Source organism: Colletotrichum godetiae, assembly GCF_030913485.1.
Source record: "Colletotrichum godetiae strain CBS 193.32 chromosome Unknown BDP55scaffold_17, whole genome shotgun sequence".
NCBI classification, from domain to species: domain Eukaryota; kingdom Fungi; phylum Ascomycota; class Sordariomycetes; order Glomerellales; family Glomerellaceae; genus Colletotrichum; species Colletotrichum godetiae.
In genome coordinates this window covers 635,046-655,357 of record NW_026851265.1, presented here as the reverse complement: position 1 = coordinate 655,357, position 20,312 = coordinate 635,046, and the positions used below count along the sequence as shown (strand labels likewise).

The following is a 20,312-nucleotide window of genomic DNA, read 5'->3' as shown; positions in this document are numbered from 1 at the left end:
CAAGTCCCCGTAGAGATAAGAAAGCAACCCAATCGAGTCAAGGAGGGAATCCCTGGAGATAGAGGCGTCGACACCCGCGACACAGCGCCGATTTTATTGGCTTAGTCTGCTGCCGAAACTCGGAGATGCAGCTCTTCGGCACGGCTGGTCGGGATGAAGCATTGCAATTAACGCGTCGCTCTCTGCCAGAAACAGCAGAGACACCAGAGAGCTTCTGTCTGCCATCGGCGGGCTCCGACAGCAAGGGAGAGCCCCCATGAAGGGTCTCGCCGAAGAGACCTCAGGAAGCTTGCTAGCAAGTCTGAGGTTATCTCCGGTTCCGACAGCTGAACCATCACGGATTCACGGCTACTCTATTCCATTACCTATTCCACTTTGCGAAACTGTCGTTTTCGATAACGAAAAACTTGATTTGTTTCGATTTGATTAAGTAAGTCGAGGGGATAATGAGCTATCAAACTCCTTGCGATATCTGACTGGAAATGCCACTCATTCATACGCACGTGAAGCTATCTATTACTAGTTGTTGACGAAAAAAAGAGATGGTCCAGGCTTACAAAGGCTGAAGCTTCCTTCATGATCATCTCCTCAGGATACGGCACCACGAGGTGTCTCTTTCTCCTACATTTTCTCTAGGACTTGGCGAATATTCTCTTCCAGATCCCTCCCATCTTACTCGTTCAACCAGATACATACACCCACATCGCTCGCTTCATCATTGTCATCGACGCCGTAACACCAAAGAACGAAATCGCGCCGCAAAGATGCCAAAATACCCAACTTCGGCGCCTCCTCGACTCACTCGCTTATGTACAACTCAACCACATTACCCTTTGATCGAATCGTCTTCGAAGAGTTGTCATCGATAGTCGTCTCTCATCCCACGGACCACGTCCTGTTGCGACCCGAATCGTACCCGATGATATTCGTTCAGCTGCTGCCGTCCAGATTCCCGGACCAGTCCAAGCAACCCCTTGTGTTTATTCTTGAGACACTTACTCAGTTCGGCTTCTGTTCTCGCACTGCACTGGCATACATTCGGCGTGCCTCCGAACTTTGCCCTGTCTTGGGAACTCGGGAACATGATGCTGATGCGCCGGACGTCCTTCCAGACAGCAGCAGCGTACTCCTTCTCCCCTCGCCGCCCCAGTGCCAACTTGGCCAGATTCCAGTCCATGTCGTCGTCTCGGCTTTCATATCTTCGCACCGATAGCTCGGCGTTGCCCCGATCCTGCTCAATGGCAGCAATCTGACATGACGATCCGTCTCTTCCTGATCGGCGGCAGTTGCACCGGTCTGGGTTGACATCGGTGTCTTCGTCAATGTCGATAGTCACCAATGCTCGCTTTCCTGTCTGCATGTTCTGCGTGAACAGAACCAGCATTGGCTTGGAAGGGCGCCTATGGACAGTGCCAGTCGTGTGCCCGCCTATGGTTACGGTCAGGGTGTGCGCGTCGCTTCCACTTGAACTGTTGTTTGAGGGTGATGTCGTAGTCGAGTAATTGCTTGAGACGCTAAAGGTCCGATCGGGTCGGCTGTTAACCGTTGATACGGATGGTGCCCTTGACTGCCACGATCCCGGGAGTAGAGATGAAGACCGAGGGCTTGAAGGCGATGTTGACAACATTGCCTGCCGATGAGCACTGGGTGGTGATCCTGCCGTCGTCTGCGTGCTGCCCGACCCCACTGGCCGTCTCGGTATCATCATGGGAGACCGAGTTCCAAGCGGGCCGGTGATTATTGGCGGTGTTGGCACCGAACGACTCCGTGATGTGCCTACAGCTGGTGGACCGCTATTATTCCACATTGACACAGTCTCGGTAGGGCTCGTGGTGAATGGATTTGCGGTGCTCCATACGCTGCGGAGAGTACTCTGTCTCGATGCTGTGCTAGATGGCGAAAATACCCCTGACTGGGATGGTGATGCGGTTTGCTCGAGCGTCGCCTCGTTGTTCGTAACGAGTTGTCCATTGAGTTGCTTTGGAACCCACAACTGTACACACGCTCCCTCGACGATCGGATCTCCTCTCCCAGACACGACAAAGCTAACCATAGCCTTGTATCTATCGGTATTGTAAGTTGTTGGCACTGGTTAGCGTATGGGTCTATTATGCTTACTGGCAATAACTATCAAACGCCTTGAAACCAGTCACAGCTTGTTGGAACTTGGCAGCATCTTTCAACTGCGTAAATGCCAACTTGGCAATCCGTTCATCCTTGCGCAATATCATGTCCCATGCGCCGCCAGAGTTAGATGGCACAGCATAAAGGGGGTTTAGTATGACAGTCGTGATGTCGAAATCAATGGTCTCAGCTATTGGGTGTTAACAAATGTTCGATGCTATCTAACTGGGGAGTTTATACCTTGACGACGTGCATTCCTACTCGTGCCCCCTAGCTCGACGCCTGAGATGTTTATTCTGAAGCGTTTGCCGTCGGCTCCCATTCGTCGAAGCAGCTGAAGCTTCCTCTCAACATTGGCAGTGGCGCCCTGTAACGGTCTGGTACGAAACTGGTATCGGTAGCCGCCCACATTGCGTCAAGGCCTGGTATTAGAACAAACTTACACATCCATAACCTCTTCCATGAGAGCATCCCTGGTCACCACGTCCACAAGCTGCGCAAGCTCTTTCTCGGGCCATATTTCGAACATCTCAGGTGTTGAACCTGCTAGACTTGGTGGCATGAGCTCTTGCTTGAATCGATCGCATTGCGACGCAAGGCCCTAGCACATGTCAGTCCTAATCAGTGTAGCATGAGACTGCAGACTCGACTTACAACTTCTAGCTCCTGGATGTACGAGGGCCAATGGGATAATGTCGGACCTGGCTGAGCGAGTTCGGTCGAACCACGGATCCGTCTCATCAGCCAGACGCACTTCAAAAGATTGATATATTGCCCCGACTCGGGAACCCTATTTTCCACCAGGATACCGGCAGTAAATCCTATGGTGGATTTGTGGTAATGAAGAACGAAAGCATCCGCCATCTCCTGAAGACTTGGTTCGAGAGCGTCATCCGGTCTGTCAGCCGCCCATGCTCGCTGAAATCCATCCTCGACATTTGGCGGCACTTCAAACTGAAAAGGTTCCCGGTGAGCCTGCTGGGCGAGAGCCTGCTCCATATCAGGCACGAGAACCCCCATAAAGCGGCGTAAGTCAAGGTGCATAGCACTCATACGTCCGGCGAGGTCTTCATGGATCCGACAAAGAAGGTCACTGGTGCGGTTAGTGCTCCAAACCGACTGGTAGCGAAGATATGGATTCTCACATCTCAAACGGCTTCAGAACATGAATAACCTTGGAATTATGTAAGGCTATGCGCGCCCGCAGACGATCTGCCGCCGGCGCCACGAGGACATTCCACTCGATATTCCTCAGCGGGCCGCTGCTGAGGCGATAGCGATGATTGTTCTCTATTAGAGTACAGCATTCTGTGAGAGTCTCATGGTAGTCGCCTATGATCTCGTCGAGGGACGAACGGTCCCAGCGTAATGGCTCAAGCTTGAACGTCCTTTCTTGGTGGAGTGACTGGTCGGCCTTGTCTACTACGCGGCTGAGGATATCGAGGTTCTCAGCCAATCCCCTGACATCGCGACCAAACTCTGCGTATTGCCGGGCTGCAATCACCGTAAGTCAGTGCTGGCATCTGGAGTTACAGGCTTCCTTGAGTTGAGTTATGGCTTCTGTTATAGGGCGCCAACAGTGTCCAAGGAAAACCCAGATACACATTTTCAAATAGAGCTCTACATGTAAAGAACGTCATGATGATGAGAGTGGCAGCCTCAGAAAGTGGCCTTCCCTGCACCGAGGAACTCACTGGCATTGAAGTCATTATCCCAACCAAACTTGTACACGTCCCACGCGAGCTTGCTGAAGTTGATGACATCCCCCAGCTGGATTGGCCCTGCCATTGAGGTTAACGAGGCAAGGGACAGGTAATTCTTCTGCCAAATGCGCCTTATAAGATGATTGGCATTGAAGGGACGATGGTGTCAATGCGTGTGAGGAAGACGACTAATGGAAATTCCCAAAAGCGGGCTTCACCAGGAGGGCTGAGAAGCGAAGTAGGTGAGGGGAACGAAGGCAGATTTGAAGTAAAGCCTGACCGCAGGGTGGGAGCACACGACAGAGTCCCAATAGACGCCACCAAGACGTGGACATGTCACAGAGATGAGAGCGAGCCGCCCCAAGGAACGCAGGGGTGGGCAGGAGGACTAGGAGCGAGCATGCGGAATAAGCACAAGTGGAAGCAGCGACAGCCTACCCAGCCGGACAGCGAAAGAGGCACAGAAGGCGGGCGCAGAGAAAGATAGTGAGTCCAGTACCCAGGGACAGCATGAGCATATCTGTATTTGTTGCCCTAGACCAACCCAAGTCTGAGTTCGCCGGCCCAGACAGCTTTACATCGATACCGAGAGAGAAGGGATGGTGTGGGCATCCATGCAGGCAGCAGGGAAAACGACCTCCTCTGCCTTCTCTCTGCTCGTATGGGTGTCTGAACCAGTCTTGCTTGGCATCTTAGGCGCATGCCTCTCGTCCTTGCAGTGTGTGTCTGCACGCGTCGACTGTGGCAGTACCGAACAGCCGAGCACAAACTCAGGTTGTCGTCTCTTGGCAGCCTATTGCCTGCCAGTGGGCAAGCGATAACAGCTTGAGTCGGATTTGTGAGTCACAGAGACCCTCCTTGGTGTCTTCGAAGCTATGTACGTTTGACCTAAGTACTACCTATCCATTACGAGCAAACTGAATCTATTCCCATGCGCGGATTTCCTCCACACATGGAACCCGGGGTCTTGCTCAGGGAAAGGAGGGGGGGGGGGACGGCTGTCACGCGGTCTCAGTTACCCGAGACACCCCTACGATGACATCCAATCCCGTCGTCCTATGTTGCATAGCTGGACCACCCCCAGCTGCTAGTGGGTATGCATGTCTGCGGCGGAGGTGGAAGATTGCAAGATAAGCTACTGAACTGTGAGGCTATGCCACCCACATTGTGAAGTGATTGGGATGAACTAATTCGGACAGAAGCTTGTCCTTGTTAAAGTCATCGCCCATGCAAACTTGGGGTTTGTCGTCTTTTGAGAGCTGGCTGCCCCTTCTGACGATGATGATACAGGTATTCGGTTACAAACCCCATCGATCTTAAGTTGCTGGCACTTTCACTGCCAAGCCCGAATGCTAAAATGTCTGGTTACATTGCACCTACTGTCGTGGCCAGAGTACGATGGGAGCAACCTTCGCGAACATCAGTTGGGGCCAGCAATCGCTGCGCTTGAAAGAATTTCTGATGGTGCTTTCAGGTGAATACGCTTATATACCCTTTACTTGAAACGATGATCGACACTCAGCCCATGTGTGAAATGCATGTGGCGGTGGCAGTGAGCTGAACAGATTGAAGGCTTCGAAGTTGGACAACTTCCCAACGTGCCAACCTCTGGGTATGGGTCAGACGGGGTGTCACCTTGAGTCTTCCCGGGACTCTTCCTATTCGTGCTCGCTTCGCCAGGCCTATGATCACTCGACGGCTGAGACTATCCGTAAACCATCTACTAGATCGCGTACAGCTTGACAGTTGCCTGCAGACGCTAGAGTCTTGGTAAGTTTGTAATGCGTTTTTGAGACTCCATGTGCCCAAAATGCGCGCAAAGAAAGAAATGGCCTCAGACATGCCTTGCAAGGCATATTTCTGGACGAGGCTGTCGAGACGCGAGCGACATGACCAGCCCTCGTCTTAGATAGTGGCTGCCTCGGCATGCATGCGAGCCATTGTTAACCCATGGCCGAGTCTGCCTGCCTGTCCGCTCTGTGGTGCGCGCCCCAATTGCGTGCTGTTTCTAGATTACGCCCGACGTGCATGCCAGCAGCAGCTCGTTACACACACCCGCGAGCCGATAGAAGTGTGCCATACATAATATGAAGACACCCATGGTGGCCTTGTTTGCTATGTATCTTAGGACAGCAAGAGATACGGATATCGCGTTGATCTCCTGCTGCGGAGCGATCGTAAGGCTCGGACTCACCACTTGCATCCTTCCTGACCAACACATCTTCAAAGATGAACGACTTTCCCAGCTCCGTTGGTTTCTATCAAGAGCCACGGAGTGCCGAAGAGGCTTCAGTACACAGTGATATTGACGAGGTGATTGATACCATTAGTGACGGCAATGGCATCGTCACGCATGCCCCGAAAGAGGGCTTTCGACTGGGATATTTCGACGTAGCTTGTCTAGTCATCAACCGTATGATTGGTGAGTGGCTTGATTATTTACCCGTTGATGCAGAAATCTTTCAGCACCGAGATGTTTGATTCACTCCGGCCCTTAATCCTCTCTATCGGGGTATTATTTGAAATATATGTACATGCGGGCACTCTGTTCACTATGCTATCTCTCCTTCCCCCTCATCCTGGGTTTGATATCTTGTCTCGAGGTTGCTATCGGAAATGTCACGGGAAAGTAATCACCGTGGGCAACAACTCGTCTGCAGCTTCTGGTATGGGCCAATAGAGTGCTAAACTAGATGGTGTATTCAGGAACCGGTATCTTCATGTCCCCGCAAAGAGTAATGAAAGGCACTAAAAGTGTCGGTGCAACTCTCCTCCTCTGGTTGGCCGGTATAATATATTGTCTTTGCGGGACTCATGTGTACATTGAGTACGGCTTGAACGTGCCCAGATACCTGATAAACGGGCAGGATCAAAGCGTACCACGAAGCGGTGGTGATCTCGTCTATCTACAATACGTTTTCCGCAAGCCAGCATACCGAAAGAACACGTTACTCTTGTCGACTTGTATATTCGGCATCAGCTTCATTGTTCTAGGAAACATGGCTGGCAATAGCATTCACTTTGCCATCCGACTTCTCGAAGCCGCCGACGTAAAACCAGAGAATGGTCCTGTTCGCGGCATCGCTCTTGCGGTTGCTACATTCTCTTGTGGGATTCATGCTTTCTCCCGACGTGGGGGAATCCTGCTCAACAACATCCTTGCGGTTGTCAAAATTTTGATTATGCTTCTTATCATTGTGGCGACGATCGTCGTAGCTACAAAAGGATTCCCAGGCGCCAATAACGTTTTCGACAAAAACACTTCGCCCGAGACCTCCTTCAAGAATGCGTCAAACGAAGCCAACAGCTACGCCCAAGCGTTTCTCGCCATCATCTTCAGCTTTTCTGGCTTCGAGCAACCCAACTATGTCCTTGGGGAGATTAGCAGGCCCAAGAAGAAGTTTCCAGTCGCCATGGGTGCCGGTGTTGGTACCGTTGTGACGCTTTACCTTGTTGTAAACATTTGCTATGTAAGTTGAGTCGCGTAGCTCTTTCAAGTAAAACGGTGCTTCTTCTGATATCGAGATAGATGGTAGTCGTCCCAAAGGATGACCAGATCAACGCGAATGTTGCTCAAAAATTCTTCGAACTCACATTCCAGACCCTTGAACCGGAAAGCGACCTCGGGGCTCGGATCTTCAACGCGTTTCTTGCCATCTCATCTTTGGGAAACATCATCGTCATGGTCATTCAACTCTGTTCATGGTAGACGACATGGCCGCTGACATTCTCACAGACATACACAGCTGCTAGAGTGAAGCAGGAGATTGCCAAAGAGGTAAGTGAAGCCTCAAAATGTAATGCACAAAAAAAGCCAAGATTTATACCGACTAGGGAATGCTTCCGTGGCCCAAGTTCTTCGCACAGAATACAGATATGAGCATCGGCCGGGTACTGCGCTGGTTCCAGAGGAAGGGATGGTTCTCATCGGTTCTCCGACTGAAATGGCTTTCGCCAGAGCACCATAGCGAGAAAACTCCCGTCGGCGCCTTGCTTCTCCATTTCGTCAGCTGTACTATCCTGATCTTTGCAACCTACAAGATGGAACCAACAGCCGCCTACACCTTGCTAACATCCCTAAGTGCCTACGTCATCAACGCTTTCATCGGGACTTTCCTAGGGTTGGGCATTCTCATCCTGCGCTTCCGCGGACCTCCGACTACCCTTACCGACGATGACGCTTCGACGTTCGGAAAGGACACGCCACCGCCGCCGCTGACTTGGGCCGAGATGACTGGAAAGCGTTTCCGTCCCTTCCTGTCCGTCTTCTGCGCCTTCGTATACATGTGCGGCGGGCTTTTCCCGGTGATCACTAACTGGGTTAAACCTTCGAAACAACTATCTACACAGCTGAATCCGTGGTGGCTGATTCCTACGGTCTCATGGATCATCATCACTCTAGGCGTTGCATGGTTCATTGGCTTCGTTCTTGTCGCTCGCTATATCGAGAGGAAGGACCATAGAGTGTTTGTCGTGGAGAAGAAGCCCGAGTTCGAACCGGCACAAGGAAGCAGCTGGGGCTCTGAGGCCGGCGTCGGGACCGATCTCATACAGGTCCATGAGACCGTCTATCTGAGCTGGGTTGGAAAGGAAGCGCTCCGTTCTCGGCGCCGGGTGTTCGACGACTCTAGGCCAAATGCTGATGTGAGGGAAGTGCCAGCGTCTCCTTTCGCCGGCACTGACTTTGCTTCATATATGCAGCAAGCACCAGGAAGGGGAGGACATTGGTGATGGCGTAGGGAGGGTTTTGTTTGATATCCAGCGAGGAACAAGAAGGAGGACGGGTAAGGCAGGACGAATGTTTGTTAAGTTCAAGTAATTATCAATAGGAGGCAGCATCGAATTAATTACCGCAATACTCAAAAAGTCGGGATTGAAAATTTTCTCCATTCATGATCGCCCTGTCCACGCCTTGAACTTGCAAACGGTAACTCTATAGTTAGCAGGTGTTCATTTACAAGTAGCTCCGCGCCAGCTCCTCCAGGCTCTGCTGCTTCTCGGAAAAGATATTGATGGCCTGGATGAGCTTCTCCTCATACCTGCCGTTACCGCTACGAGTAAAAGCAAACCGCCACTCGCTCTCGTCTCTTAGAGCAGCCTGGAAGTCCTTGACCCATCGCTCGTCTGGCCCGTCTGCGAAGTAGCCACCGACCTTTTCCGTCCAACTTGAGGACGGCGCTGCCGCAAGAGCCCGGAGGAGCGGTGGCGAGACGGTGACGTGCTGGATGCCGGCCAATTGCATCACCTCGGGCACGGTGGTCAGACTGGCTGCCAGAACCTGGGTCTTGGCCTTCGTCTCGACATAGTATGCCTGCGCCTGTCTGCAGAAGTTGAAGGCCTTGTTCTCGTCCACGTAACTAAGGGCACACAAGCGTCAGTCATTCGAATCGGCTCGATTCGCAGTGTCCGAATTGTATTTGGGATGACTCTTACCCAGGGATGAAGTGAACCTTTAGCTCGTTCACATACGGCGCAATGTAAGTGCAGCCGGCATCGGCAGCCAGGGCCGCCTGCTCCATGCAAAACATGGTTGTCGCCAGTGTTGCGATCCCTTTGTTCTCGAGGATTCTGCAGGCGGCAATGCCCTCGTAAGTGGACGGGATCTTGATACAGACACGCTTCGCGTCGAAACTAGGCTCAAGCTTCTTGAAGGTCTCAACAATTCCTGCAGAGCAGAGCAGCGCGATCAGTTTTGACCATCACAAGCCCTGTTTGGCAACATACTCTCGGCATTTTTCACAGTTTTCTCGACCGAATAAGCCCAGTCTGTGTTGGTTTGAATGTGGAAATATCCTGTCAAGTACGGAATGAACTTGAGTGAAAGTCTGACCATCTATAGACGTGTTAGCGAAGGTGAACGTCGTTCTCAAGAGTTTCGCGAGTTTCGCCATGCCAAGGTACCATAATCTCGACTGCGAGAAGAATCGGGTCAATGTCTGGCCAGGCCGCATGGGCCCAGCCCTGGGCATCCTTTACAGAGTCCCGGATGAGCTGCTCGTGGTACAGTTTGCCATCTGCGGTGGTCTTGGTGAGCTCGCCATAGGCGATAGCCTGGTTGGAGGTGTGGTCGACAAAAGGACCCAGCTCCTTGGCAACTAAAGCAAGATCAGAACAGAATGCATTGGGTCATCAAGGCAGGCTCTTACCTTCAACGTCGAGAGTATCACAGTCGACCTGGCTCACGGTTCTCAACGTGTCCAAAAGGGCGTTGGATTGGGCCATGACGGGTAGTAATAGCTGCGTGTGGGCAGTATCAATGCAAGGCAATGTGCTATGGTAACGAAGTGGCAGTGGATTGAAGAAAACTCCCAAAGCTGGAAGGCAATTCAGAATACAGGTATCACTTTTACACAAGGCAGTCGGCTCAATTGACGTGATTTTTAAAGAGACGATGTGTTGAGAAGGAATCGCGGGGCAGGCAGAAGATGTTGAGGACTTCTTCAAGTACAGCGAGATTTCTCTCTCCCGCCGGCTTCAGCTATGGACATGGACCACTTGGATTGGAGGCTAGAGTACGCGGGAGAGCGAGTACCTTGAGGTGGGAGGGTCTTTTGGTCTCTCTTAGCTAAGGCAAGGCAAGGTAAGGGGAGCTCGGAGGAAGACCGGACACCCCGCATTCCTCTCCCCATGGTGTTGCGGGAGGGAGGACCTTTGTATGGTATACGAAGCGTGAACCTCGAATAAGGGGCCGCGGACAACGTATATGCCATCAGAAGAGATCGTGAGGTGTTCCATGCACCGCTCCTGATCTTCCGATACAGGGAAACGGGGAAATGGGGAAATGCAAGCGCACCTACAACGCGTCTCCCTGCGTGACCACCAGAAATTTGCAGACAGCTGTCAGCTTAGCTGTGCCTTCACGGCAGAAGAAGCGGGCTAGCTTCGTACGTAAACTGGAAAGGAAACGTACCAAGTCACAGTGTCACTGTCAAGTACTCTCCAGCTTGACGATGTAAGAGGGGAAGCGTGGGGTTCTCCACAAGGTTTTCCGCGAGTCGTCTGCGTTGCTGTTGTCTGCATTTTTAGGAAAGCCGAAGCGCCATGTGCGAAAACACTGCTACACCTCTACAGCTTACTGTCAAGACTGGAGACTGGCACTCATTGGCTTTACTAATTTGTTGATACTCAACTTCGAGACGTCAAGATTCATTCAAACATTGGCCGTGGTCACTTTGTCGCATCGAGCGTCAAGTCCACGGGTTTAAGTGCGTATAAGGAGTAACCTCTGAATAACTCGATTGTTACACTATTGTACAGCCTGGCAGAGTCTTTTTTGCCCCCGACTGTCCTTGGCAGAATGGCAGTCAACTACCTTTACGCCATCTCTCTTCTATGCTCTAAACACCACTGCGGTCTCAAAAATTGAGTCACAAATAATGGTGGTTGTCTTGCGAGAATGGCTACTCCTCGTCATCTTCCTCCTCGTTGTCCGTGAAGTATTCAAACTCTCGCGGAACGTCTGCCTCTTCGTCTCCCTCGCCATCCTCATCAACTGCCGTGAGCACTCCTGCAGCAGCCGCCGCCCCTCCTTCGTCAGTTGCGCCCACGAGATCACCTCTTCTTTGTCGACCCAAGAGCTCGCTAAGCTCGTTCAGCGAGCGAAGGTCACCACCAGCACTGGCTCTAAGGGCCTGAGAGATGATGTTTTGCTGTTGACGTGGCGTCAAGCCTGCAGATGATCCGCCGGCATTGCTCTGGCCAGCCACCGGGGCCTTTTCTGTTGTCACCTTCTTCAACTTCTCTTCGATGAGTGTCTTCTCCTCATCAGGCTGCGTGTCCTGCAGAAGCAGAGGTCCTCCGGTAGGCTGATTGAGAGTCAGTAAAACATCTTGCAGTCAGGGGGTTGGAAACTACTCTACCTTCTTAACCGGCTTGTAACGTCCGGCGGGGAAGCTGATGAACTTGAGCTGGCCCGGAAGCACACGCGACAAGTTTTCCATGTCGTAACCGACCTTCTCCTTTTCTGCCTTCTTCTTTGTATCGGCCGGAGCTACAGATGCCTCCTTCTCGCCTGCCTCACCTTCCTTCTTCTCCTTGATCTCTTCCTTCTTCTCGTCCACGTCCATCTTGTCAGAGACTGTTGGCTTAGCAGAGTCAATGTCCATGCTCTCGCGACGCTGAGCACGCTCCTTCTTCTGAGCTCTGCGCTTGGCCTGGGCAGTTGTTGATAAGACGGCTGTTGCGACCATAGTAGGGCCCTCCTCAGCCTTAACCTCTTGCTCTGGCGGGTAGTCGAACAGGCTGGGACGGGTGGCACAGTGGAACTTGAAGTTAGGGATCTCGAGTTCGTGGTCGAGACCAATGATGGAGGTGGGCGAGAAAGCGAGCGAAAGGAAGTGGGTGAACGGGAACCAGTACCAGTACTGGGTGAAGACGGCCATACCGACGATGCCGGCCATGTTGAGGTTTCCGGTCTGGGTTTGGAGGCCAATGGTGCAGTTGCGACCACCCGCGTCGATAATGCCCAGCGCAAGCGACGCGCCGAACTTGGTCATGGCGTCCTCGTGGCGATCGCCGACAACCTTCTTCAGAGTTTTGCGGATAGAAGCGACCTTGGGGTTCATGACCTCGTTCTGCTGGATCATGATCATGGCCAGAGAGATGAGCGCACCCTGACGGACAAAGTCGGTAGGATCCTTCATCATGGGCTCGAGCAAGTCGATGGCCTCATCCAGACCGGTACCAGCACAAGAAATGCCCAGCGCCATGGCAGATCCGTAACGCACGTGAGGGTTGTACGACTCGGAGAGCAACTCGACCATGCGAGGGACGCTGCCGGGCTTACGGAAGAGAATGAAGCCCAAGCTCATGACGGCGACACGGCGTACATCGTCGTTAACATCGCTAACGGCAGTGTGGAGCAGTTTACGAATGGCCTTGTTGCTGCCTGTACCGCAGTAGGCGAGAGCAACAGTCATAATGCCACCATATCTCAAGGTAGGATCAGGATCGTTGAGCAGACCCTCGATCATGGCGTCGGCACCCTCTTGGCGGCCGAACATGATCAACGCCATACCAATAGCGAGACCACGAACAATCTTTTCGTGGGTTGTCTCGTGGGCGTAAGTAATCATGTCCTCCAAAGCCCGCACGTTGCCGGTGCCGAGCATAATGAGACCCATGGCAAGGCCAACAGCCTCGCCGTTGAGAGCAGAATCGGTGAAGAGAACCGTGCGCAGGTTCTCGAAGATCTCCTCGGAGCCAGTTGCCATGCCTGCAATACCCAGACCCAAAGCACCACCGTGCTGGATGACCTCCTCCTCAGCGGATGTGAACTGAGTCTTGAGATAGTCGAGAGCGTCGGCGCCGTGGTTGGCGTGGATCAGACCGTAGGCGTAGAGAGCACCACCCTGGCTAAAGATGGAACCGCTGCTCAAGCCGCTCTGGCGAGGGAGGTAGGGCTCGAGCAGCTTGCGGGACTGCGTCAGGTTGCCGCGGTGGATGACACCCAAAGCTGCGGTTGCGGTGAACTTGGACCAGTTGACGGCCTTTCCAAGCCATTCGAGGTTGTCGCGGAAAAACTTGTCGTTAGTGGTGCCCTGGTTCATGAAAGCGTTGCAGAAGGTGACGGCTGTGTGGAAGATGGAGTTGCGACCCTCCAAGCTATCCCGAACTTTGTTCAGAATGCTCAGGTCGGTGCGGTTGTTGCGGTAGAGGAACTCGAGGTTCAACTGAATTGTCTTGCTGCCGTCCAAGATTGCCCGAATGTTCTTGTAAACCTTGGAGAGCTCCTCCGACAATTCCTCCTCCGAGGACTCCTGGTTCTCGATCAACGGTTCCTCCTCGGTGGTGTCGCTCTCTGCAGTCTTAGTAGGCTCTCCTGAAGGCAGCGAGCTGATAATCTTGCCCAAGAACTCCTGGGTGCCGTTGTCGTACAAATCAAAAGCGATCTGGTAGGCACTGGCGACCGAGTTCCGGTCGCCGCTCGTGATCAGCTGCTTCAGCATGTGCGAAGCCTCCTCATCAGAGCTCAGGTAAACAACGCACTTGGCGATGGCGAAGTAGTCGGGGTTCGGGATGTCGTTAAGGAGGTCAAGGATCAAGCGCAGGATCTCGGTGCGGAAGCTTCGCTCCTGGACAACGTCCATGCAGATGCCCAAGGCATACTCCATGAGCTCCTCGGCGGGGCCCTGACCGTCCGTCGACTTTGACTTTGAACGCTTCTCGTCATCAGCGGCGCGCTTGATGACACGGCGCAGAACCTCCAAGTTCTTGGCCTCAACGGCGATACCAATGACCTGGCGATATCTGCCATCCTTGAGACAAGCCTCGAACAGACGCTCGATGATACGCTGCAGGGCAATCTGAGTCGCCTGATCATTGATGGGGGCGACGGATGCGGAGCGGCCTTCCTTGACGGGCTGGAATGTGGGATCGAGGATGGTGTTATCGGTCGAAACACGGGAGAGGAGAGACTTGGAGGGGAGGGTCGTCTGGGAGAATGGCGTTGTGGGAGAGATCAGGGCGGATCCATCAGCAGCACCGCTGGCAAAAGTTGTAGCCAGAGCGGGGAGTGAGGTATCGTTCTGGGGTGACTCGGGAGCAGTGTGCTTTGCGGAAGAAGCAGCAATGTACTGATCGATGCACTTTGAGATAATGGTATCCTCGAATTCGCCGGGAGCGTCGAGCTTAAAGAGATCGCCAGCGGCGAGAGCAAATGTCATACTCTCATTGTAGGCCTGAAGATGGTAGTAGACCTTTGCGAGAACGAGAGCCGCGAGCTGTCGTTGAGGGAAGGAGTCGTCTTCGTAGAGAGCCTCACTGCGTCAAGGTGGTCAATAACATCCCAATAAAGGCAAGTAGCCGGAACGTGGCGAGGAGGGAAGAGAGCTTACATTTGACTCAGAGCACCAGCGACCTCAGTCCAGACAGTGTCAATGTCATCGTTAAGAGTCTGGAGGGCGAAGACCTTGAGATCTGGCTCCTCATCGGCCAGGAAGCCCAGGACTCCGGTAGCTGAGACCAGGCCAGGCATTGTGGGAAGTGGCCGGGAAGACGGAGCTGAAGAGAGCTGCGGGGTACGATGATGGGCGACGGAGATGATTTGAATAATGTGCGGCCGGGATGGATAGGATGGTGTCGCACGGAGCGAAGTGGTGGGATGGAATTGGATTCGGGGTTGGTGGTGATGAGAGCTCCGAAGGAAGCGTTGATGATGGAGAGAAGGACGTCGAAAGCAAAGGCGCGAATGCAGCCAGAGTCCAGGGCACACGACGCTACGCACTGCTAAGGTAAGGCAAGGGAAGGGAACGCATCCACGTCAGGCAAGTCTGCCTGCCTCGCCTTGTCTCGAGGTACGTATCTTTTCCTTGAGTTGCGGGACCACAGGGTATGATGAGTCAGCAAATCTTTGCTCTGCCTTAGCTAAGCAAGTTGAAGGTTGAAGCCGCACCCGGGATTTCTCTGTCTGTTTGCGTTCAACTGGTCGCGTGTACCTTATCCCGTCACCGTGCCCGTAAGCTATGGTGCTGAGGTAAGCTGAGCTGCCTAGCCAAGCACCTCACGTGCCGGACTAAGGTACTTTGTACCTTGGATCCGGATCATCACTTTCTCCCCCGGCGGTCACCTCATCTCGGTCTCCTCCACCGTTGCATTCCAGCAATGGAAGACAACAGAAGGTGGAGCCGGGGCCCGGGAGTGCAGCACCGTGGCCGGCCAAAAGACCTAGACAGGGGGGGAGGACAAGTTTGTCATTTCCAGATTGGAGGGAGGACAGAAAATAAAATAAAAATCTCCGACAGGTCGACATATCGATGGCCCAGGGCCGCCAGGCCAGGTTGTGAGGCCGGGCTCGACCAGCGCACCGTGGCCGTGGCTTTTGCCTTCTACGGATACCTACTGCGTACTCCGTACACCATTTGTGGCTTGCCCTGTCCGTTGGTTACTTCTGGACGGAGCAAGGTAAGGTAGTTTCTGACAAGGCTGTCCACTTGCTCGTCCAGCTTATGCTAGGTTTGCTCCAATACCTTAGCTGAGGTGTCCTGTCAGCTTCAGCTTCAAGCTCTCTGTTTGAAGCTCCTAGCTACTTAATTACCTACCTTACCTAGACAGCCTGCTTGTACAGCCTGCTTGCACTGGTTGTAGCTCCCCACCAAATTCTCCTCTGAAAAGTACATTGCCTAGCCGTACCGTAGTACGTACATAGCCAGCATCTTGCGGATAATATTTGCAATTGATATGTTGCAGCTACAGATGCTACCTTGAACCAGGCAGCATCCATAGTACCACTCATCTATCAATGCTTGTCTATCTATGCCTTGACCATTACCTACACAGTGAGATATTCATCCGTACGTGGTCGTGGACGGGAGCGAGCCCGTTCTCAGTGCCAAAGAGCCAAACCACTGGGGGCCCAGCCTGACCTACGATCGGCGCGACCAATCCATTTCCATCCTTTCTTTTCGTCTCCAAATTTCCCACACGCCTGTCGCCATCTGTCTCACACACACCTCACGCTTCCTCTCTCTGTCTGTCCCCTTCTCTGTCTCTCACGCTCTCGCTCGAGCACGCTACCTTACCTTACCTCACTATTATAATACCTGACTACGAGGTACCTTGCCTTCCTACCTTACTATCTCAAGACTCAAAGTCCTGCCGGAGTACAGAACTTCTCCGAGCCACTGCCGCAACGCCAAGTTCAAACCCAACAGGAGAGGACAAGATGTTTTCTTGCTGAGATATCTTCCCTAATCTCCAATCCGCCCGCTTCATCTCTGCACACCACCACCACCACCACCACCACCACCAACACCCCAGAGCGCATCCACGCAACAAGGCTGCACACACACCCGCACCCGCACCCGGCCACTCAAAACACCAAAGCATCCATTCGCACTTTGCGACACCCTCTCCAACCCACCCCCAGGCGCGCATCTTCAATCGCATCCGCCCACACAGCTCTTCTCAGCTCCCTCCAACCACGTCCGCGTCGTTCAAATCCTCCACCCGATTCCTTACGATTACGACGACCAACTCGCGACGGCGATTCCAACCACACTACCAGTCCGCCGTCTCCGATACCTACTTACCACCAATCAACCATCCACGTCGATTCGAGCAAACGACAAACGACCCCTCTCGCTCAAACCTCGCCCTCGACCTCGACCTCGACCTCGAATTCGTCGCCTTTGCGCTCCCACGTCTCTCTACCCTTCACGCCCAGCGCATACCTTGCTGTCCTCGGTTGGAGCTATCTCTGAACTGCAGTCCTTTCCGTCTCTCCGAATCCCGACATCCACGACGAACCCGAAACCGACCTTTGCCATCTTCTCGACCTGACTCACCACTGAAATACAACGGCGTGATGAATGCCTCTTGCGCATCCATTCCGTCTCGTTAGAATCGCGCTGAATCTGCAAATCTCATCCGACCGCCATCGCCTCTCCTTTTTCCAGCCGTTTCCTCGTCGCACACATGAACCGCTGTATTTGAGGGGCCGAAGCCAAATATTGTGCATCTAAGCTGAAGCTGGACGGAGCGCTGCTCCAGACAAAGGAACGCGAGCAAGGGATTCTAGCCCACAACACCCACGGCACGCCTTGCCTTCGCTACACACAATGGACCTAAGAGCCTTGATGAACACGTCCGATGACGGGGGGAACAGGCCGCGTGCTGCTGCCGCGGCCGCTGCCGCTGCTGGTGGCCCTCCTCCGGGCCATCCTGCGCATGCCCACGCCCATGGTCACCAGCAGCATCCTCACGCTCCTCCTCAACATCTCGCGCCGAAGCATCAGCATCATCCGCAGCAGCAGCAGCAGCACCACCAACTACAGCAACAACCGCCGCCTCAACAACCGCCACCTCAGCTACCATACCAGCAACAGGCCCCCACGACACCTTCCCAGGCCACGACGGCTTATGCCTTTAGAGAATCGGCGTACAGTCACGCATTGCATTCATCCCCTGGCAAGCCGCCAGCACCTCAGGAATACGCTGTACATCCTCAGGCCACGACCCCATCGTACCCTCCGCAGTCGCCTTATCAGACTCCAGGCCCGTATCCCGGCCCTGGCCGGCCAGCGCCGCCGCCACTTCAAGCTGGTGCTCCCGCCCCTTACGCCGATGCGCGATCACCCCAGAATGCCTCAATGCCAGGCCCGTCTCCGTATCGCCATACGCCGACATCTTCCGTGAGCGGTCCAAGTGGAGGTTACCCCTTCCCGCCGACCGGCCCGCCTCAGGAAGCTGCCAGCCCTGTGCAACGACACCAACAATATCCACCGTCCAACGCGTTCCCCCCGAGAGATGGCTACCCTCATCCATCTGGTGCAACGGCGCCTCAGTATGCTCAACAGCAGCAACCGCCGCCATCGCAGCAACATATACCTCAGACACCGCCCATTGGGACCCCTGTTGGTGGGCATCCATATCTCCATCAGCGCTCACAATCAACCCATTCAACTCCTACACCTACATCTGCCCATAGTCAGCATCCGCAGCAGCAGCAGCATCACGGCCAGCCATATCCCCTTCACGGTAGTCCTGTGGCGACGGCGCATCCGCCGCCCGATTTCAATCGGCAGCTCTCGCAGCCTCCGACCCCACTGGGCCCGCCCCAGACCGGGCCTCGACAATCTTCTACTGCACCAAGCTTTACACAACCACAAAGCCCGTATCAACAGAGACTGTCCGCCTCACACCTCGCCCAAGCCACACCTCCACCACCACCTCCACCAGTCCGCATGCCCAGCTCCTCCCATAGCACCCACGAACGAAGATCATTATCACATAGTGAACGCGACCGAAGCATCAGCGTCAGTCCCAAGACGAGAATACCGAGTTTGCCGAGCAGCATTAGTGGGCAGACAGAACCCGAAGTGCGACCGCACCCAAGCGTCACCAACATGGTGGAACCTGAACGCGAACGCGCTGCGACACCCGCCAAGAGAAAACTTGCCGACCGAGACTTGAGTCCCCGAGAATTGGAAAGGAAGGAGCCACGACCACCGCCTGCCGAGCTCAATGGTGGACCTGCCATCTCTAGGTCGCCGGTGATGCAACGAAAGAGGAAGATTCACGCGACACCCCCCATCTGGGCTCAGACTTGGAATGCTCGAGAAAATAAGAGGCTCAAGCTGGCCAATTTCGAGCTCCAGAAACGAGGACCGCCGCACATCAATGGCAAGTCCGAGTCTGTCAAGCAGGATAGTACCAGCCGCCACACCTCACCAGAGGCAACGCGGTCCACCGCTCCTCCAGTTCAGGAACCGCCGCCGCCGCCGCCGCCCAAGACCGAAGGTTTGCTTGGCCCTTGGGAGGAAAGCATTCTTGGTAATCGACCTTACGAAGAGTTGTCCAAGACGATCGCCGATTTCTTGTTCAAAAACGTCACACTCCATCCCGACAGTGGGGAGATAATAGGACGTGGTGTGCAGTTCGAAATTGAGGCCAAGATGGGACAGCTCATCGACAGAGATACTAATGATCGTGTCGAGAGGGCGATAGGCTCGGAATGTGTTCTGCACGACACTGGGCGCCTGGCTTTCAGAAGCAGCATGACCGAGGTTTGTTTGTTGATCTTCCTTGGAAATGAATCACGAAGGCTAATCTCATTGTTTCTCTGCAGGCTCAGCACAAAGGTCTCAATGAATTCCTCAACACTTTGGTTGTGCAGACAGATCCCCGAAACCCCAACGCACGCGGCCGAGTACAAGTACAATACAAACATCGACGAGAGATTGACAAGTTCTACGAGCTGCCAAATGCTCTGCAGGCCCGTCTCCCTGGTTGCGTCCGTTCCCTCCTAGGTAACAGGCGTTCAATCAAGGTTCGAGTCACACATGACCAAAAGACGCAGCAGGTCCTGGCCATGATTGTCAAGGCCCGCGTAGCAGATATCCACTTACATCTTCCCACATGCCCACTCGACTGTCGCCTGAGCATCAACCTCGAAATGCCGTGGGACGGCTCCCTTGAGGAATTGGAAAGCGTGGCTGTAGGTCACGCAGATAAGTTCCCTGACCGGAACAAGGACCGTCTCAGCTACAAGCAAAATCACTACCAGGTCGACTTGACGCAAGTGACACAAATGATGCCTGGTCCCGGAGTAAGTCGACTATTGCTTGGAAGTGTAGCCCCTGGGCATTGCTAAGAAAGACAAAAGAATACCTCACAGATGAGCAAGGAGCACGAACTGGAAATAGAGCTATCACCCGAAATCGTCATCGATCAACAACGCCGCGCAATGAGAAACGAGCCGCATCAATACCAGCAACTCGTTGAGGCATTCGTCGACAACATTCGCGTCCTCGCTCGCAAAAGCCGCGAATTTGTGTAATAATTATTTGTACGGACGTATCATAAAAATCTGCTTTTTCTTTTCTCTTTCCCGCGAGTGGCTAGGGTGGTTTGATACCAAAAAACAGAGTGGCTGCGTTTGGGAGTCAAGGATTGAGGCGCTGTGTATTCTTGGAGAGTCAATTTCTTCATAGCTGGCTTGGGGTGTTTCGACTTGAAAGGCTGGGCTCGTTACCCGATTGACATTTC

At 53.6% G+C, this 20,312-nt stretch overlaps 5 protein-coding genes across 5 annotated transcripts; 2 read left to right on the top strand and 3 right to left on the bottom strand.

The window, feature by feature from the left end:
• Nucleotides 1-859: 859 nt before the first annotated feature.
• On the bottom strand, nt 860-3,912 carry BDP55DRAFT_693362 (uncharacterized protein; the record flags this gene model as incomplete). The annotated part of the gene is made up of 7 exons (XM_060577215.1): nt 860-2,063; nt 2,119-2,314; nt 2,365-2,501; nt 2,568-2,725; nt 2,779-3,232; nt 3,270-3,618; nt 3,819-3,912. 7 exons carry the CDS (start codon nt 3,910-3,912, stop codon nt 860-862), a joined length of 2,592 nt encoding a protein of 863 aa, XP_060430647.1.
• A 1,764-nt stretch (nt 3,913-5,676) lies between these two features.
• Nucleotides 5,677-8,702, top strand: BDP55DRAFT_661700 (high-affinity methionine permease). The gene is made up of 5 exons (XM_060574747.1): nt 5,677-6,249; nt 6,534-7,297; nt 7,357-7,512; nt 7,564-7,605; nt 7,662-8,702. Exons 1-5 carry the CDS (start codon nt 6,057-6,059, stop codon nt 8,556-8,558), a joined length of 2,052 nt encoding a protein of 683 aa, XP_060430646.1. The 5' UTR covers nt 5,677-6,056; the 3' UTR covers nt 8,559-8,702.
• A 79-nt stretch (nt 8,703-8,781) lies between these two features.
• Nucleotides 8,782-10,049, bottom strand: BDP55DRAFT_727948 (transaldolase; the record flags this gene model as incomplete). The annotated part of the gene is made up of 5 exons (XM_060579379.1): nt 8,782-9,184; nt 9,261-9,492; nt 9,552-9,660; nt 9,729-9,922; nt 9,974-10,049. 5 exons carry the CDS (start codon nt 10,047-10,049, stop codon nt 8,782-8,784), a joined length of 1,014 nt encoding a protein of 337 aa, XP_060430645.1.
• A 919-nt stretch (nt 10,050-10,968) lies between these two features.
• Nucleotides 10,969-15,237, bottom strand: BDP55DRAFT_661685 (proteasome/cyclosome). The gene is made up of 3 exons (XM_060574746.1): nt 14,663-15,237; nt 11,687-14,588; nt 10,969-11,632 (listed from the first exon to the last, which is right to left on the bottom strand). The coding sequence occupies exons 1-3, from the start codon at nt 14,800-14,802 to the stop codon at nt 11,228-11,230; spliced, it is 3,447 nt and encodes a 1,148-aa protein (XP_060430644.1). The 5' UTR covers nt 14,803-15,237; the 3' UTR covers nt 10,969-11,227.
• A 2,677-nt stretch (nt 15,238-17,914) lies between these two features.
• BDP55DRAFT_550407 (CYTH-like domain-containing protein) lies at nt 17,915-20,103 on the top strand (the record flags this gene model as incomplete). The annotated part of the gene is made up of 3 exons (XM_060569022.1): nt 17,915-19,330; nt 19,393-19,872; nt 19,930-20,103. The coding sequence occupies 3 exons, from the start codon at nt 17,915-17,917 to the stop codon at nt 20,101-20,103; spliced, it is 2,070 nt and encodes a 689-aa protein (XP_060430643.1).
• Nucleotides 20,104-20,312: the final 209 nt, after the last annotated feature.

Bases quoted from the DNA above. Each gene is read 5' to 3' on its own strand.
- BDP55DRAFT_661685 (XM_060574746.1), bottom strand. From the start codon at position 14,802: ATGCCTGGCCTGGTCTCAGCTACCGGAGTCCTGGGCTTCCTGGCCGAT. The intron at 14,589-14,662 runs GTAAGCTCTCTT...ACCTTGACGCAG, and splicing joins GCTGGTGCTCTGAGTCAAAT to TGAGGCTCTCTACGAAGACG. The intron at 11,633-11,686 runs GTAGAGTAGTTT...ACTCTCAATCAG, and splicing joins GTTACAAGCCGGTTAAGAAG to CCTACCGGAGGACCTCTGCT.
- BDP55DRAFT_661700 (XM_060574747.1), top strand. From the start codon at position 6,057: ATGAACGACTTTCCCAGCTCCGTTGGTTTCTATCAAGAGCCACGGAGT. The intron at 7,513-7,563 runs GTCATTCAACTC...ACATTCTCACAG, and splicing joins TGGGAAACATCATCGTCATG to ACATACACAGCTGCTAGAGT. The intron at 7,606-7,661 runs GTAAGTGAAGCC...TATACCGACTAG, and splicing joins AGCAGGAGATTGCCAAAGAG to GGAATGCTTCCGTGGCCCAA.